The sequence below is a fragment of the Lissotriton vulgaris genome, chromosome 5 (genome assembly GCF_964263255.1).
Source record: "Lissotriton vulgaris chromosome 5, aLisVul1.2, whole genome shotgun sequence".
Classification (NCBI taxonomy): Eukaryota; Metazoa; Chordata; class Amphibia; order Caudata; family Salamandridae; genus Lissotriton; species Lissotriton vulgaris.
The window spans coordinates 281,089,495-281,108,814 of record NC_141693.1 but is presented as its reverse complement, the minus strand read 5'-3'; the positions used below and the strand labels follow the sequence as shown (position 1 = coordinate 281,108,814).

At 44.1% G+C, this 19,320-nt stretch overlaps 1 protein-coding gene across 2 annotated transcripts in view; it reads right to left on the bottom strand.

Moving 5' to 3' along the window:
• Positions 1–19,320, bottom strand: part of KLHL17 (kelch like family member 17) — a 212,084-nt gene that overhangs the window by 61,718 nt on the left and 131,046 nt on the right. For both annotated transcript variants that reach the window (XM_086921429.1, XM_086921431.1), the window contains exons 3-5: positions 15,111–15,232; positions 14,267–14,488; positions 336–452 (exon numbers count right to left, since the gene is read on the bottom strand). In XM_086921429.1, coding sequence (XP_086777555.1) covers positions 336–452; positions 14,267–14,488; positions 15,111–15,232 — 461 coding nt within the window. The remainder of the gene's footprint in view (positions 1–335; positions 453–14,266; positions 14,489–15,110; positions 15,233–19,320) is intronic.

Sequence of the window (19,320 nt, the reverse complement as noted above, 5' to 3'; positions counted from 1 at the left end):
AAACTGAAAGTACGGCCGGCCGTGAATAATTAGGGGGTGAGAAATGCGCTGGGAGGGCTGCCTTTGATGTGGTAATGCGAAGCAGGCAGGCAGGCGGCTGGTGGCATTGTGCACGCGCTTTTTAGGGCTTGCGCTTGCGCAATGACCTAAAAGGCACATGCACTGCAAGAAATCGCCAGTGGAATCGCCAGTGGTGGTTAAACACTGGATAAGCCATAATAGAGCATCGCCAGCTATGCGCAGAAGCGCATAAGCAGGCGAGCCCTAAAAAAGCCTAGGCTGCCTTAAACAAAATAAAACAACCTCTCTATAGGCATGAGAGTACTCTCTCTTACCCGGGGAACGTGCTGCCTCCGGCCATCCACATCATGTTTCACCCAGCTCAGCACTGCCCGGTACACCTCTTCCTCAGACGGCACGTTGAGGCTGTCGCTGGAGATGAGGTCCAGTACCTAACAGGAAAGAAAGAGTGGCTGAGAAATCACATGCAATCTAAACGAATGCTGCATCTTCCTAGAATTCTGATCTCAAACTCTACATCCAATGACCCTGCTGAGGGAGGTGGGCACACACAATGTTGATTTTGCAAGAAAAATTAGCGACTTAGCTACTTTTTACAGCAAATTATTAGATTTTGACTATTCATTTTGTGAAACTAGTGGATTATGCTTTTTTCCTGAACAGGATGTAAAAGAGGTTGCTCCCTGCCGCTCCAGGATGTCCTGGTTAGAGTCAACTACAGTGGTTTGCTAAATGCCCATTCCGATGGGTTGCCTTTCTGCTGCTCCCATATGGACTCCAAGAGCTTATACTTAAACAGAAGTAAGGCTACAGTAGCACATTCACTGACTGGCAGATCACTAGGTCTCATTTCCATTATGATTTAAACAGCAGAATGTTCTCCAGCAGTATCAACATGCATAAGTTAGAGCAATCTGTAACATAAAACACTCCCCACATAGGTGACACCACGTATAGACACTTTCCATTCAGCTATACACTACACCCAATTCATTAGCATCCTGTCTCATGCAACTTTTCGCTTCAAATTCAAGCAAAGGTGCAGCAACAAAACATGATGCGAGCACAACTCCGGTACTCACTCATAACATCAAAACACTATGCAATGAAGCCATGATAGACACATTTGAAAGATCCATAGTACCCCCACAGACTACGAAGCAATGCGTCGCTACAAGCACTATGGCAACTTGTCGGAAGTATGAAGGGCTGTATTAATGCAACAACAGTACACAGTCTGTACATCTGTGATACTGGGCCATGAGATCGTGGGTCAGGAGGATAGATAAGAATACACTTCATTCCAAGTGAAAAACTATCTCTAATCCTCCTAATTCATCAAAGATAGTTGTGTTCCAGACTTCTGCCCAGAGGCACATTACACAATGGGTACCGCCCAGAGGGACTTTAAACGAAACACTTCTTTATCCAGGGGGCCCATTACCTGAAGTGTTTCAGGCAAGAATGCGAATTATTTAAACTCAATGAACACAAGGTTAGTGGAGGGTCGACTGGCACAGTGCAGAATTTTCTCTGTGTAAAACTGCTGGAGTTACAACACGGTGTGTTACTGGATACTGGCCTTTTTTTCTTAGACACAATGCAACTCAGTGACTTTGTGAAAAATAAATTTCAACTGAAGCCTACATCTGCACAATAAATTAATACTGATGTCCTTTTATCTTACTGCCACCTTGAGTTGTAGCACTGAAGGGAAGGCTATACTTCGGTGTTTCTCTGGATGTTATAGTGACTCCTACCCAGTACATTCCAGTAGTGACTCCGAGGGTCATGGGGCCTAGGATGAGATTGAGACAGCGGATTGGCTCAGATTCAAGAGTGTTGTTGGGCTCTGAAATTGAGATGCTAAGAGATAGACGAGCCAGACCACCATCACGGTGCCTTTCATACTCTACGAGTAGATTTAAAAAAAGCTATTTTCGGCTCACATGGAAAACACTGATGTGCAGAGAAAATGATATGATTGCCAAACGTGCATTAATGCTTATTTGTTTACTATGAAAATGCTTTTAACCGTGTGCCTTAACGCACGTGGTTACATTTAATTTATCAATTGCAATGTCATTTTTTTTATCTGCATGAAGACCCATAAAACCTAAGTAATGTTACACATTTACACACATTTTTTAAAAAGATCTATAATTCTGTTACTCCAAATTGTACATTGCACATTTCTGCTGAACTGTTCTAGCAAAGCACAGCCTCACTTTGAAGTTGGCCTGAATATACCAAGGATTTGAGAAACTAGTAGACTACACTCCTGTTAATATTAACTATACCTCTTTTACAAGGTCTTTTCACATCCCTTCCCACAAGAAGACCTTGATGACAAGTTACTTACTTGCTGTAATGACTTATCTGGTAGAGACAATATCTAGCCCCACATTCCTTACCTCTGAATTTCCCCAGATGTCAGACTGGACCCAGAAGATTTTTCACGAGCAGTACCCCTGCGTGCTGATAGGTGGTGTTGGACAGCTCTGCGTGGCATCATCTGCACTGGAAATGAAGTCCTCGTCACCTATATAGGCACCCCCTTGGCACGCTGACATCAGTTACTTTTCACGATTTTCCATGCCAGAAGCACAGACACTCACTCTTTAGTAGCTTTCTAAGCTATCTACAAATTTCTATTGTGTCAGGTGTTCCACCTTTCAGTTGCTTGTGCTGAAAAAATTGAATAAATCTTTCTAAAAATTGTAAGGATTTTAGCATTAAATGCTCCAACAGATCAAAACTGAAGCTCTGGTTCGTTGAAATAGCAGTTGCCTTGCTTTTATTTTGAATAACTTGATGGTTATTTTGTATTAAACACGTAAGACTTCGTTTCTCTATTCAAAGAGTTGTGTTTTCTTTTAAAGGCCAAATTGCATTTTAGGAACACATTGATTTTTGAACATCAAGAAATTTTAGACATCAATGGGTGTATTTTATAGTGTTGGTGCAGGACATATCAATGAAAGTCCTCTTCAGAAATATACAACCTAACCTGTATGTTAATCTATAAATAGACTTCTGTAGGACCTTCTGCAGTTACAAAATGTATATCTACATTTACATTGCTGTGTCCCAACAAATACCATCCCTTCCATTCATGAAAAAGATAATCAAGTACCCTACATGAAGAGAGTGCCTACAATGGCTTGGAAAAGCTGTGCTCAACTATTTGTGATTCTGGCCTGTGGACTCGACAATCGGACCACTCGTGGTGCTCCATGATTTTTGGGTGGCTTTTGATGGAAGATCTTGGTTCTACTGTGTAGTGCTGCACCAAATTGTACCAACAGATAAGGGGGGTCTAATAAAAGAGGCCAGGAGGTGACAGGCAGGGCGCTAGATTGAGAAATGGAGGGATGGACTCAAGTAGGGCGGAGGAGTCTGGACTGGTGACTGATGGGGTGGTGCAGTCTCAAGCCTCCCCATGCTCAAAGTTCAGAAAACGCCACACCTACAGAGAGCACTCCAGGAGGCAGGGCGGCAGCTTGTAGAGGTCCACGATAATCTGCGGCCTCTAGATTGGGGTACAGACAACAAATTCTATTGAGGTGTGGGCGAGAAAAATCAAACAGCCATGAATCTATCGTCCTTGGGCTTGGCATGCCTGAGCCTGTTCCATACTTTGGCAAGGTAGGTTTGTTTACACATATGGTGTCAACGATGTTAAGACCCTGGACCTAGATCTAACAATACTGTATTGCTCCAAATAAACCAAGTTTCTCCCTTTTCTCTCCCTCCCAAAGGTCATGATGTTGGTTTTCCCAGAGTAATGGTTACGTGAGTTGCTTCTTTGTGAACATCAAGCTCAGACAAGGCTTTCTGAGGCGTTATCATCGTTTGATGTAAGATAACCAGGTTGTTCGCGTGTTGCAAATGTGCGAATGAGGATGGCCCAGTTTTGTCAGACGGGTCTTAGCCTAGAATTCTTTGGTCCAAACTTTACATAATACAAAAATATCTATGCCCACCTGGAACCACCAACCACACATAAAATAATTACAACCCAACTACACAGAATGTATGGAATATTAAACATGATAGATAGGGCGCTACGTGCAGATTTTGGGGAAATAAAGTCTATTTAGCTTCTCTCTCCGGAGATTAATTATTTTTTTTAAAAAACTCTTTTGAAACTCTTGCAGATAGCTAACCCACAGTCATGTCACAATCTAAATCAGATAGCTTGAAACTAAAACCAGTAAAAGAACCTTTTGGATGAGTAATGACTGACCTGTTCCTGCTTTGGGAGTTCAAAAAATAAAGGTGGCACAAAAAGGCAAGAAATTAGTAATCCAACACTCTACCTTAAAGTTCAAATCACGCCTAGAACCGAGACTATAAACCGACTCTGCACACTGGTGGAAATCCAGGGAGAATTCATCAACTATGTGAAAGATTTAGGGCCAGATTTATTTGTTGGCGGAAAGGGTACTCCGTCGCCGCAAACATGGGACGACTGAAACATTTAAACGTGGGTGGACCTTTGATGTACACGCGGGGATATTACTCCAAATCCCCCATGATTACACCCTTCCAATGAGCCGATTAAGTAAGAGACGCTAGAGGTCGACCTGTATGTCTGCCCACCTAATTTAGATGGGCAGAGGCTAGTTTTCACTGCCGGTCACTACCAGGAAACCCAGTGAAGGGACAGTGAAAACCTGCCAAATGCCCCACTCGCTAGGGGAGATAAATCCCACAGCAAGGGGGTGCAGTTTTTTTATTTTCAAATCAAAATCCTTCTTTGGGGGTATGTTTTAGGAAAAACATGTTTTAACTTTGCGCAGGGCTCCGTCATATTTGATGGAGCCGTACAGCAAAGTTATAATTTACTCTGTCACCCTGGCAGAGGACGACCCGATCGCCAAATATTAAATGGGGCCCTTAATCCCCACAAAAAGAATTTACCAAGTGACATGAGAGCTCTCTCTCTGTCAAAGTAGGTAACACACTTGCTTTGCCTTGACTTGTGCCAGAAGAAACTCGGGTCACATCGGTTTTTGGTTCAGAGGAGTTTATGCGCCCCAGTTGTAAAGCAGGTCCCATAACTTCAATCCATAAACTCTGCTGAAAGCTTGAAAGGTGGCCTGCTCTTTCGCATCCCACTCAATTCGGTTTGTTTGTACATGACAACGTGGACAATACTTGGAGCTAGGGTGACCAACCGTCCGTAAATTTCACGGACCATCCATTATTTTGGCATGTTATCAGTAATCAGTTAGTGCTATCGGCGCCAGCCTGCACTTCTCAAACTGTACAGGCTGCAGCAGCGCCTCCCCGACTTCACACAGACTGAACTTCGGCTGATTGTCACATACAGAATGACAATGGGCCCTTGGGTAGTTACAGCGGGGGGGGGGTGCCTTCTCCTGCATGTGCCTAGGGCATGGCATTCTGCTTTTGTCGAGCAACAACCATGCTGGAAGCATCAGCAAAAATCTGAATGAATGTAGACAAATCTTATCATGAACTCGTGAGAGTTATAAGGTGAAGGTATTTGATTAATCTTGATGTTTATGTTGCATTAATTTCCTACCTAGTACCATTTAAAGGAAAATGCTACTTATCAGTATGCATCTGTTCTTGGCATGTAGAGCTGCAGAGTACTACACTTTGCATTAAATCGCCACCTGGTGTTGGGCTCGGATGATTGCATGTTGTTGTCGTCTTGTAAGAAGTCTTTTGTAGTCACGAGATAGGTGACTCCTCCTTTGGACGATAGTGCGCATGGTCATCGGCTCCATCCTTAGATTGTTTTTCGCCATGATGGGAAATGATGGATTAGTAGAAGTAAACAAAGGATGTCCATGCGCATGTATCTAATTAAGATAAAACTGGAACAGATGCAGGTCCCGGGGAGGCGGGAGGGCGTGTAGTACTCTGCAGCTCTACATGCCAAGAACAGATGCATACTGGTAAGTAGCATTTTCCGTTCGAGGCATATGAGCTGCAGATTCTACACTTTGCATCGATTGTGCAGCAGTGTCTCCCCTAGCGGTGGTCACCTATATCTGTTGCAGTAGTTTGAAAGAGTTTTTAGAACAGCTTGGCCTACTGCAGCTTGGTGCGTGGCTTGCACATCAACACAGTAGTGTTTAGTGAAGGTGTGTGTTGTAGACCATGTTGCTGCCTTGCATATGTCTTCTAGGGGGATGTTCCCTAAGAAGGCCATAGAGGCTCCTAGTTTGCGTGTGGAGTGTGCTCTAGGAGGAACTGTTAATGTACGTTTTGCTTTTTGATAGCATATTTGTATACAGTTTACAATCCAACTTGCAATTCCAGCTTTAGAGATGGGGTTGCCTTTATGTGGTGGAGTGAAAGATACAAACAATGGTTTTGTTTTACGAAAAGATTTAGTCCCATCTATATAGTAGAGAAGAGCTCTTTTAACATCTAGTGTGTGTAGAGCTCTTCCTGCTACATAGTCAGGGTTTTGGAAAAACACAGGTAACTCTACAGATTGGTTTAAATGAAAAGGAGTAATGACTTTTGGAAGGAATTTAGGATTAGTTCTCAGAACCACCTTGTTACGGTGTAGTTGTAAGTGAAAGCGTGTATCTCACTTACTCTCCTAAGAGAGGTAATAGCAATAAGGAAAGCTGTTTTCCATGTAAGGAATTGCAGTTCACATTTGTGTAGAGGTTCAAAAGGTGGTCCCATGAGCCTTGTAAGAACAACGTTTAGGTTCCACACTAGAGAGGGTGGTAACCTGGGGGGAAGGATTCTTTTTAATCCTTCCATAAATGCTTTAATAGGAGGCACTCTAAAAAGAGACAGATGTTGTCTGTTTTGTAAATATGCTACAATTGCTGCAAGATGTAGGCGCATAGATGAATATGCCAAGTTACATCTTTGTAAATATAGAAGGTAGCAAATGATATTTTGGATAGAAGCATCCAGAGGATCAATCTGGTTATTGTTGCAATAAATGGCAAATCGCTTCCATTTAGCAGCATAGCAAGCTCTAGTAGTAGGTCTCCTGGCCTCTTTAATGATGTTCATATAGTCTGGTGATAGGTTAAGATAACCAAACTCTAAGACTTCAGGAGCCAGATCGCCATATTCAGTTGATTTGGGTCTGGATAGCTGATGTCTCCATGGTTCTGCATTAGCAGGGATGGTGTCAGACGTAGCTTTTGGTGTGGAACTAGGGATAGTTCTAGCAGAGTTGTGTACCACTGTTGGCGTGCCCATGTGGGAGCTACTAAAATTAGTTTGAGCGACTGTTGTCGTAGCTTGCGCACTATTAGTGGTATTAGTGGTAGTGGCGGAAAAGCGCACGCAAATCTGCCTGACCAGTTCATATATATCCCATTGCCCTTGGACAACGGGTGTGGAAATCTGGCGGCGAAGGTTGGGCATTTTGCGTTTTCGTGTGTGGCGAACAGATTTATGTCTGGATGACCCCACCTGTGAAAGAATGGTTGAAGAACTTGCGGATGTAGTTCCCATTCGTGAATTTGTTGTGTCTGCCGACTCAACAGATCTGCTATTTGATTGTGAACTCCTGGAAGGTACTCTGCAAGCAGATATATGTTTTGTGGAATGGCCCATCTCCAAATGTTCTGTGCAAGCTGGGACAGTTGTAGAGAGTGTGTCCCCCCCTGTTTTTGTATATAGTACATAGCTGTCATGTTGTCCGTCCGGGTTAAGACAGCTTTGTTTTGTACTTGTACTTGTAATCTTTTGAGTGCTAAGAATATTGCTAGCAGCTCTAGATGATTGATCTGGAACGATCTTTGTTTAATGGTCCATTGCCCTTGAGTTGTATGATGTAGGAGGGGCTCCCCATCCTGTGAGAGATGCGTCTGCTGTGAGTATTATTTGTGGACTAGGTTCGAGGAACGGCCGCCCCTTTGTCAAGTTGTTGGTGTTCCACCACTGCAGAGAGCGATGTGTGCGGCTGTCTACCAACACCAGGTCTGTTAGTTGCCCTTGAGCCTGATTCCACTGTTGTGCTAGACATTCCTGTAACGGACGCATTTGCAGTCTTGCATAAGGTACAATAAAGATGTAAGATGCCATCATGCCTATTAGTCTCATGAACACTCTGGCTTGGAGAGAGTGGTGATGTTGGAAGCTTGTGACTGAGGCTTGAATGCTCTGTATCCTTGCTGGACTGGGATACGCTAGGCTGTAGACTTGTTTATTGTAACCCCTAAATACTGATGTACATGAGAGGGCTGCAGGTGTGACTTGGTGTAGTTGATTGTGAACCTTAAGTCGTGCAATGTTTGAATTGTCTGATGTGTGTGTTGTACACACTGATTGAATGACTTGGCTTTTATGAGCCAATCGTCTAGATAAGGGAAGACATGTATTTGTTGTCTTCCTAGATGTGCTGCTACTAAAGCTAGGCACTTTGTGAACACTCTTAGTGCAGTTGTTACCCGAATGTAAGGACTTTGAATTGATAATGCTCTCCTTCCAGTACAAACCTTAGATACTTCCTGTGAGAAGGATGTATAGGAATGTGGAAGTAGGCGTCCTTTAGATCTAGTGTTGTAAGGAAATTGCCCTGTTGCAGCAATGGGAACACTTGTTGTAAAGTGATCATATGAAAATGATCTGATTGTATATAATGATTGAGGGGCCTGAGGTCGAGAATTGGTCTTAGTGTCCCGTCCTTTTAGGGTATTAGAAAATACAGTGAGTAAACCCCTGTTCTTGATGTTGTAAAGGACTATTGTGTCCTTTTGAAAAAGTGACAGGACTTCTTGTTTGAGCAGAGTAAGGTGTTCTGCAGATATCGGACGCTGCCGGGGTGGTATGTGTGGAGGAGTAGCTGTAAGTTCGAGGCAGTAGCCATACTGGATAATTTCTTACCCACCTGTCTGTTGTGATGGAATTCCAGGCAGGAAGGAACTGTGTTAATCTGTCCCCCACAGGAGTGGAATGCTGTTGGGGGAGCAGAGGGAAGTCACTGTTTTGTGGTGGAAGAGGTTCGATTACTGTTGTTACCCCGACCTCTTCCCTTGTTGTTGTTGCCTCTATATCCTCCTCTAAAATATCCTTTGTTAGAGGATGTTTGTGTATTGGACTTGAAGGATGTTGTATTGTCTGCTCCAGTTTGCTTGGAGCCTCCTCTATAGAAGGAGCGACGAAAGGAGCCTCTAGCTTGTGTGGACTGCAAAGCTCCCATAGATTTGGCTGTATCTGTATACTTTTTCATTTTTTCAAGTGCTGGGTCTACCTCTGGTTCAAACAATTGATGTTGGTTAAATGGCTGATTTGAGGTGGTAGTTTGCACTTCCTGCTTAAATCCTGAAATGCGTAGCCACGCATGTCTTCTAAGTAGGACACTAGTGTTTACAGCTCTAGATGCAGTGTCTGCTACATCAAGTGCACACTTGATGGAGGCATTTTAAATTAACTTGCCTTCTTGTATAAGGTAGTTTGTCTGCGCCTTATATTGGTCAGGTAGATGTTCTAGTAGTTTCTCTAACTGGTCATAATAAGCCCTGTCATATCTTGCAAGGAGGGTTTGTGTGTTAGCTATACGCCATGTATTGGTAGCTTGTGCAGCTATTCTTTTGCCTGAAGCATATATCACCAAAGATTCTTTGTCAGGTGGAGGTGCTTCACCTGAAATCTGTGCGTTTGCCCTCTTTCTAGCATTTGAGACAACTAGTGAATCTAAGGGTAGTTGTCCTTTATTGTAGACTGGATCCCCAGGTGCAGGCCTATATTTTTTCTCAATTCTAGGGTTTAGAATCCTAGCACACACAGGATCTTTAAATACCTCTGGAGCATGTTTGATGACCCCTTTAATCATAGGAAGAATTTGAACAGGCCTTTGAGATTGTTCAAATGTATCTAACAAAAAATCTTCCTCTGCCTCATCAGAATGCATAGTGACCCCATGGTAAATGGCAGCCCTGTTCAGCAAGTGCCCAAAACTAATATTATCTTCTGGGGAGAAGGTTTTAATGGATATGACTGTGGGTCAGGAATATCCGGCACATCTTGTGGGTTTGGGTACCCCCAGTCTGGATCATCCATAGGGTATGGGAAAGGTTCATCTGGGTCTTCCCCTACCCCTAGGCTATACTCATCATCATTTTGAGGTGAATGTGAAGAATGAAGAGGAGAGTGTTGAGGTGAATTGTTAAGGGGAACAGGAGATGAAGGAGACGGGTGCATAGGAGATGTGGCAGAGTCCTTCTTCTTGATAGGCACTACAGGTTAGGTGCTGTGTCTGACTTCCTCTTCCTGTGTGGTGTGGTGGATACATGACCTGTTTCTTGGTCAATGTAGATCTTCTTTTGTAGAGGATCAGGTTGGAAAAGTTCTTCTCCCTGCGGAACCTTTGCCGGCGCCGATTTTTTCGGTTCCGGTGTGGTTGCTGCTTGTCTTTAGCTTTAGGAGTTGTTACTGTGTCCTTTGGCGTAGATCTCGGCACCGAAGGTGTTGTTTTCGGAGTCGTAGGCTGTTTCGAGGGCTTAAGCGCATCGGAATCATGCCTTGTAGTTTTCGGTGTCGAAGATGATGGCTTCGGAGTGGAAGCTGGTGTCGTCGGCTTCGAGGCGTTGGACACTGGCTTAATAGTTTTGTCTTTAGAAGTCGACGGTTTTTGGAGCCGAGCCTTCTTTCGGTTTCGGTGCCGATGGAGCTGGTGGGATCGGCACGTGCGGCTTGCTCGGTAAGGAGCTACCGGAAGGCTTGAGTATTTTCTTCAGAGCCGGGCTCGATGTTGGGGCTTTCGAAGTGTTCTTTCGGTCCCGACTGGGCCCCGGAGGAGGAGTGTTGACCTTTGCCTTCGATTTGGGTGCTTTGTATGGGGCAGGGGCAGTAGTATTCACGCGCTGACCCGATGGTATGGAGTCATCTGAGTCGTCTGCCTCTGATAACGACGATTTGGAGATCATTGGAATCTTCTTCGGGAACGAGCGGGACCTCTTCGTCGAAGATATCCACCGGTTCCGGAGCTGATCTCTGCATGTCGTGTCGACGGGCCCTCCGATCTCGAATGCTTTTCTTGGATCGAAAGGACGCACAGGCTGTACAGCTGGATTCGTCGTGTTCTGGCGATAAGCACAGGTTACAGAACTTGTGTTGGTCACTGTATGGAAACTTTGCTCCACACTCTGGGCATCTTTTGAATGGCGTCATTTTCATGAGGTGTAGGCCTCACAGCGTGGATAGGCCCAATGGCCCGCGTCGACGACCGGAATCGAGCTGACGGAGTCGATATGATTCTTGTTAATATTGAAAGTAGTTAGGTGAAGTTTGAATACGTTTTTATGCGTCAAAGTACTTTAAAAGTAGATTTCGAACCGGAGCGGAAAAATTTCATCCGAGCCCAGTGGCGGAAAAAAGATAATCGAAGGATGAAGCAGATGACCATGCGCACAATCGTCCAAGGGAGGAGTCACCTATCTCGTGACTTCAAAAGACTTCTTCCAAGACGACAACAACATGCAATCATCCGAGCCCAACACCAGGTGGCGATCTAATGGAAAGTGTAGAATCTGCAGCTCATATGCTTTGAACACACGTTTCATATTATTAGTCATCCAATAGGAAAACCGGACTACTACTCAATATAAAAAAAATCCCTTCCAGATGTGCGCTATGCAGTGGATCCTTCCCTTCCTGTCCTGATTTTTGTCCTTCTGTCCTGAATTTTTGTCCTGGATTTTGAAAGTTTGTCCTGAATTTTTACACTCACTGTCCTGAATTAGCACCCATGCCAGTTGGTCACCCTACTTGGAGCTAAACATTGAACCTTTCCACCTGTACTTTCAACTCTGTAACTCAATGAAAAGGCAACTCTGCTCCATCTGTACGGCACTGCAGTCTAGCACCTCAGGTCCCAAGTTAGCACAGTTTATGTGGGTTTCATATTCTAAAAGAATATCAAAGTCAAAAGTGGTATCTTAACTCGAGCCCATAAAAATGTCTGGCGATCAGAAACAATACCAAATAACATTTAATCCAAGATTTGTTTGGCCACAAGAGTAAATTAGTGAATGTACCTTGCTTCAAATCTAAAAAATAAAACTTATGTCTTTATTAATTGGCTGTTATTGTCAACCAAGAATGATGCTTAGGTTTACCAGCCTTTTTATCTAGTGTGTTGCGATATATGTTGAGTGAATTACATTAAGAAGCAACACCTTATCTATAGATCCTCCTTTTTGGTGCCTAATAACAGAATATCTACATAGAGATTTTCCGATTACACAACCTAAATAATTCTAAATGTCCTTTACACGGACTGTTAACAACTTGCAAAAGACTAATTTTTGCAAATTTCAGGGTTTGCATCAGTAAATTGCTATAGCATATCAAGCCGCTGACCCGAAGCAGAGTTTATCATGCAAAAATGACATTTTACAACGTACTAAACCCCTTTTGTGATTCTGAAAAGCCTTTCTGAATCAAAGAGGTTTAGCAACTCATTCTACATCCAAATTTGGAGAAGGTGTAAAAGAGGCACTTTCTTCTAATAGTAATTACCATGAGATTAAATGTCACCAGCTCCTCGAAGGAGATGGTAACAGATTCAGAATTGAAATTTCTCAGCTGAATAATGTGCTCTTTCAAATCATGTTGGGTGATCTTGGAGGAGCAGTGAGTGGCCCTGAACCACTGTCTGTTCCCCTCAATGTCTTCCTAAAAATAGAAACATTTTAATTTTTTTAAGCAGCACTGGTTCCTTTAAGAAACATAGGTTGTTAGTTAAAGAAAAGATTCCTGTCTGGATATGTGAACACTGGCATGGCAGTCTGCTGTTCCTTGCAAGCCACTATCTATGTGTTTGTAACCAATCACAGTGGGTGGGAATGGAGACCTGCCTAATTAATATTTATAAGGTGGGTTGCTCTGTGACCCCCATCAACTCGAAATTTTGCAACGCAACCTAATACTACATAGATTGCAGGGCAAAATACAGAGGTGTTGGAAATAGTCGGTGCTCAATTTTCACCTGTTATTTGTGACCTCTGTTAGTACAGCAGTCTTAATAAACTAGAGTCCACATGAATAAAAAACACAGATAATACCCTTTAAATATCACCTTGCTAAAAATGGCCGTAACATCGAGGCATGGGATTGAATATGTCTCTGTTCCCTTAGAAACTCTTAGATCAGAGACTCCATTGGCTACATTTAGTAATGCTCTCTCAGTTGCGCTGGGGAGTTAGTTGAGGGACATCATAGCCCTGCCATGATGCAGACTCTGTTCACAGTTGATGGAGACCAGAGTTCTTCCCCAGGCTTTGATCAACATGGAGTAGAAAGACAGCAGAAAGCAATAGAGTGGAAAGTCAGGGACTGTTATCCATGGAAAGGGGCAGGGAACAGAGACGATTTCGAAACAAGAGTCCTGGAAGTGCACGTACACTTCTAATGTTAACGATTGATGGCATTTGGGAAGCAATAGACCATGTTAGTCATCATACGACATTTGTGCTCACAGACGCAGTCGAGGAGGCTTGCTGCGCTCAGCTGTTATCACATATGCTGGTTGGTGTTGTTGGGAAGTATCTGCTGCCATCAGTAAGCTCAGATAAAAGTCTACTGCGCATGCGGAGTGCCAGGATATTGAATCAAAGGATCCTAGTGTTGAATCAGCATTAGGTGCAGCGTGAAAAAATATGCATCAAACTGGTGTATGTTGAAAGGAGCATGTAGGACACATCTGTCCTCGAGGTGCAGGCTTAAAAAGGCAGGAGGGCTGGCAGGGGAGTCAATGGTGATTTAGGCAGATATGTAGTAAATGGAGTCAGCCATAGACCAACCTGCTTTTCAGAGGACTGGCATATTGCAAGGTCTCCAGATTTCCCCACAACATCTGTGCAATGACTTCCAATGCCAGTGCAGATTATTTTCAAATCTCTTTTCATATTCTTTCAAGCTTTCTTTCCATGGCTTGACCCTGTGCATCTACAGCTTAAAGTTGTTCACTATTGGCCTTCCTGCTGCCTAACATCCCGCACAGCCAGACTGATGGTTGCTTGGAGAATTTTGTTGTCAGCCGTCACACCATTTCCACTGCTGAGGATAAGCTATGGAATTCCTTGCCCATTTCAATCCGAGCACATAACTAGCTAATACCCTACCGCAAGGCATCCTAAATATCACTATTAATTCCTAACCTCTGCTGAGAGAAGTTGTGTAAGATTACCACCAGGACACCATTCAGGAATTAGTGCACTCTACAAAACCATTCACAAATTCACAATCCACCTGAAGACAAAGGTAGAGGGAATGCACCGCTTACCTGTTTTAGGGGGAGCAGCATAAACTCTTCGGTCTTGGAGACTTCTACAAAGTGCTGCAGGACGTACTTATGGGCAGACTTGAGTAGGTCGCTGCAGGAGTGCGTATCTGCAAAGCCACGGATTCCCAGGCAGTTGGATGGGTCAAGCTGGCTGAGCAGGAACTTGCAGCATGCGTCGCGCACCCCATTAAGCTGAAGGAGGCTAGCTGCAGGAAGCAATGTCTGGGTGAAGTAGAAGAGAAACACATGTCACAAGTAATGCTTCCATTTTGTCCCAGTGGCCGCAACCTACTGGGCACCAACGTACGTCTCCCTGCTAATTAAGGGCGCAAAGTAACGCTGAAGGAGCAAATCTGTATGAAAAGCAGAGGCTGGAGGAATGGAAGACCGGCAGAAAGAAAATGGTGGAAGGGTTTCACCATATTCCTCACTTACACGCCTTTTAGGGTATAAGCATGTGAATAGATCCTAACTTGAAAATACGCAGAGACTAGTGTCCCTCACGTGCTTAAAAGCCACCCCTTCTTGATTACCTCGATGGGGTCCCATCACTCCTCTTCAGCATCTCATCTTTCCCCTCTTAAACTAATTCCAAGGGGTAGACACACTTTACTACCTCCAGAGTAAAAGTACATCCATGGCATAACTACAGCTCTTGTAGGACAGCGCTTTTGGGAGGGTAATCACAGCCTCCCCACCCCAATATCACCATAAAGGGTGCATTCATTGGGATGACGGAACCCCCCTGTGATGACGAACCCCCCCAACCATGATGCAGCCCAAGTTCTACATCTCCTTAATCATGCATGTATATGCCTCCCAACACCTCTGAGAATCCCCATACCTGTACGTTCCCCTCCCCCACCACCACCTCGGCAGTGTATGCGTACTGCACCAGCTGCTCCAGGGCCTGCGGGTCAATGTCGTGCAGCGTGACATGCGTCTGTCGGCTCTCACTCATCTCGTCTGCAGGGACACAAAGAGGCGCCGGGGTTACATCGGTGAAAGAAGCATCTACCCAACAAAAGAGACAGCATCAGTCAAGCCACCTTGGCCGTGGTCTCCAGTCCAAGACTCAACATGACAAGCCCAGCACATAGCTGGAATGAATATCACAGCTGCCCGCACCCCTGCAATCCCATAATATGGGCACAGTGCCAGAAAATGTGCCACACACGCATACATGCAGCCCAGTAAGGATCCATAGCACAACCATCAGTGTCGCCAATATTTTTTTTCATATTTGTCCTGTGCATCTTCAAACTGTTTACACCACAGTGGGCAGGTCTGTGGACCAGACCTCTGGCAGTTACCTCAGCGTCAGACTTTTGCCTCACCCTTTGAAATCTCAGCTTCAATTTGCACCCAATAATGTTTTCCTCACATTGCTAAACCCACTTGTCAAGAATAAGGCGGTGGGGGGAATAAGGTGTAGGCAAGCACAGAAACAATACGTATGGTAGAATTTTAGATTCCTTGCCATAGAATAGATACCTGTTACTTGGCCTGTTACAAAGGTCTGCACTGATCCCCTTACAAAAATAAGGCACCTCAATATCTACGGCTTTTTATGCACCTCTGAGATGGCAGCTCTCACCATCAGACAATTCATGACTAGATTATTCCCCATTCATATTTTTTGGGACCTCGATGGCGTGATCCTACAGACTATGATGCTACCCCTGGAGCACAGCACCCCACTCCAGGTTTCTATTCAAAAGTAACTTCCAACTCAATAATGGCTCCTAAGCGGACTCTAAACTCCCAGATCTACACCAAACAGGCTGTACTTGAGAGACTTCTGAAAGTCAGCCTTCTGTTACGGTGCTCGCTTTCTAGAGAGAAAATACACGTCGATGTGGTCGAGGGCTGCATCCCTCTCACATCAAGAGGACACAGAAGGAAGGCAAAGATGAGAGGGAGTTCATAGTTTTAACATTTGGTAAAACCCCGGGTAGTCAAAATGAAATTAATCACCCTGGGGAAAATTGTTTTAGAGAATGTCGGTCTGGAGACACACTTGGCATAGCTTACAAATACTGGTCCCTGCAAGGCATATCCTACTTTTTTGTAATCGAAAAAAGATATCTCACGAAAGATCCTTCTGTTGATTCAGACCCAAAGCACAAAAGATATGAGGATTGAATACCCTAACTGTCATTGCCTGTTGTTGACATTATGCCTCAATCATTCCCAAGTTGGTTCATGCTGTAGATAGGTGCTCTTCTGTAAAGATCTCTGGTTTGTTACAATCTCAAAATTATGTGTCTTCAAGGTATGAGAATACCCCAGAATCAAGCCCTACAGCACATCAAACCACTGTCGAAAATCTGTTAGCTCTGACTTATGGGGCATGAGGACACCCCTCCTACATCACCTTCCCATTGCAGAGCTGCTATCAGTCACCGGTGACCTAGGAGTGCTTTTTTGACCAGGGCAGCAAAGTCCCTGCGATCCTAACAGACCTACTGGCAGCATTCATTACGGTGTCTCACACCACTCTTATCTGCAACCTTTTCAAAACAGATATTTGTAAAAATGCCCTGAAGTGTCATTGCTCTTTCTTGTCCTCGATAACTCGACCAATGTCACTTCCTCCTTTCGTTCTGAATCTACTCCACATTTCTGTTGTGGCCCTCAAGGTTCATTCCTTAGCCCCATCCTCTTTAACATCTACATTACTCCTCTTGCCTCTTTCATATAATCATTTGGGTTTAATATACTGTCCTGCGCACTCATCACAGATCATTATCTCCTCTGGAAATCGATTAGTTACACAAACCACATTTTCTTTGGTATTAATGCGACAGCAACCTGGATAAAGCAAAATGATCATAAACTTAATAGTGACAAAACATAAGTTCTCACTTCCAGTAACCCATTGCTACTGTGGTAGCCACAGTGGTGTCCTTTTGACCTAGCCCCAACTCCTGCAACTGTAGAATCTGCCAGAAGGATTATGTTACTTACCCTGTAAGAATAGGCCTGTGGCATGTAGCTCTTTACTTGTGCCACCTAGTGTTGGGTTCGGATGTGTGCAAGTTGTTTTTCTTCGAATAAGTCTCAAGTCACAAGGTAAAGTGACTATCCCGGTGATATTGCTCAAGGGCATCAACTCCATTGTTAGATTGTTTTCCCGCAGTCGAATGAGACTAGAATGTAAGTGTTAGTAAAACAATGACCATGCATATGGTAGTGTAACTACATACTGCAATGGCCACAGGTGTCCGGAGAGGAGGTGGGAGCATGTATCTACAGCACTACATGTCACAAACCGATGCTTACAGTGTAGGAAACATAATCCGTCCAATGGCAAGTGTGACTGTAGATATACATGCTTGCGATACACATGCTTTGCACAGACTATAAAGCAGTGCCCTCCAAAAAGCAGTGACTAACCTGTGGGTGTTGCAATTGTTTGAAAAAGAGTACATAGCACTGCCTGTCCTACATTTGCTTACTGGCCTACTGATACATTCACACAGTAATGTTTATTGAAAGTGTGTGAGGTTGACCATGTAGCTGCTTTACAAATTTAAGCTGGGTAATAATACCCAGGAAAGCTATAGATGCTCCTATTTTACTTGTACAGTATGCTCTAAGAGGTGTTTTTAGCTCTCACGTAACATGTCTGAATGCATTTAATTATCCACCTAGAGATCCATCTAGAGATACCTGATTTTGATATGGGCTTTCCTATGTGAGGGGCCAAAAAATCCACATAGATATTTTTAGATTTACGAAAATCTTTAGTTCAGTCAATATAGTATGTTAAAGCTCTTTCAACATCTATTGTATGAAGGGCTCTTTCTGCAAGTGAATCAGGCTGTGGAAAGAAGACAGGTAATTCAACTGACTGATTTAAGTAAAATGTAGGCATTATCTGTCGAAAGAATGTTGGGTTAGTTCAAAGGACTATCCTATCTCTGTAGCTGGAAGAAAGGTTCTTCCAAGGTTAGTGACTGGAGTTTACTGACACATTTAAGAGAAGGGATGGCTATCAAAAAGGCTACCTCCAAGATAGGATCTAAACTGGGCAATTAAGTAAGGGTTCAAATGGTTGACCCATAAGTCTGGGAAGTAGAATGTTCATATTCCAAGCAGGTGCAAAGGGAAGCCTGGGTGCAATTACTCCTTTAAGACCTTCTACGAATGCCTTAATAACTGGTTCCTTGAACAATGATAAATGTTGTCTATTTTTTAAGTAGGCACCTACTGAAGCTAGATGTAGGCATATTGAAGTGTAAGCTAGTCTAGAAGTCTACAAATGCAGAAGGTAGCAAGCAATGCTTTGAACAGTTGCATCAAACAAGTTAATGTGTTTACCAAGGCAAGAGAAAACAAATCTTTCCACTTTGCAGCGTCACACGTCCTGGTTGTAGGTTTATGTGCCTCTCGGAGAATGCGGTACAAAAGGGGGTGGTGATGGACGGAGCATCTGAATCAATCAAACACTCACACCCAGTCAACAGATCTGGGTTTAATCCATCACCGTTCTTTAGCGCACTCTGCCACCCCAGTTCAGACATGGCCATATGCAAATCAGTCTGACCCTGTGCCTCATGGGAACAGTCCAGCCCGAACTGCCAAGCCATGCCTTCCCTGGACCGGAAACAAGCTTCCTAGGACCGGTTTCTGGCATTACAGCCGTCTTCAGCCAGGCTTGCTTGAATCCAGTGGTAAAGTGAGAAAGGGACTCACGTCTGAGCATACCCTGCCAACTTATGGCGAACAAAGCGGTACAAAAGGGCGTGGTGATGGACGTAGCATCTGAACCAATCAAACACTCACACCCGGTCAACAGATCTGGGTTTAATCCATCACCGTTCTTTAGCCCACTCTGCCACCCCAGTTCAGATTTGGCCATCTTGTGTGTTTTGCTGTTCACCCTATGTGGGAAGGGTATGCCCAGACGTGGGTCCTGTGCTCACTAAGCCACTGGAGTCAAGCTATCCTGGCTGAAGACGGCTGATAGGCAGAAACCGGTCCTAGGATGCTTGATTCCGGTCCAGGAAAGACATGGCTTGGCAGTTCGGGCTGGACTGTTCCCATGA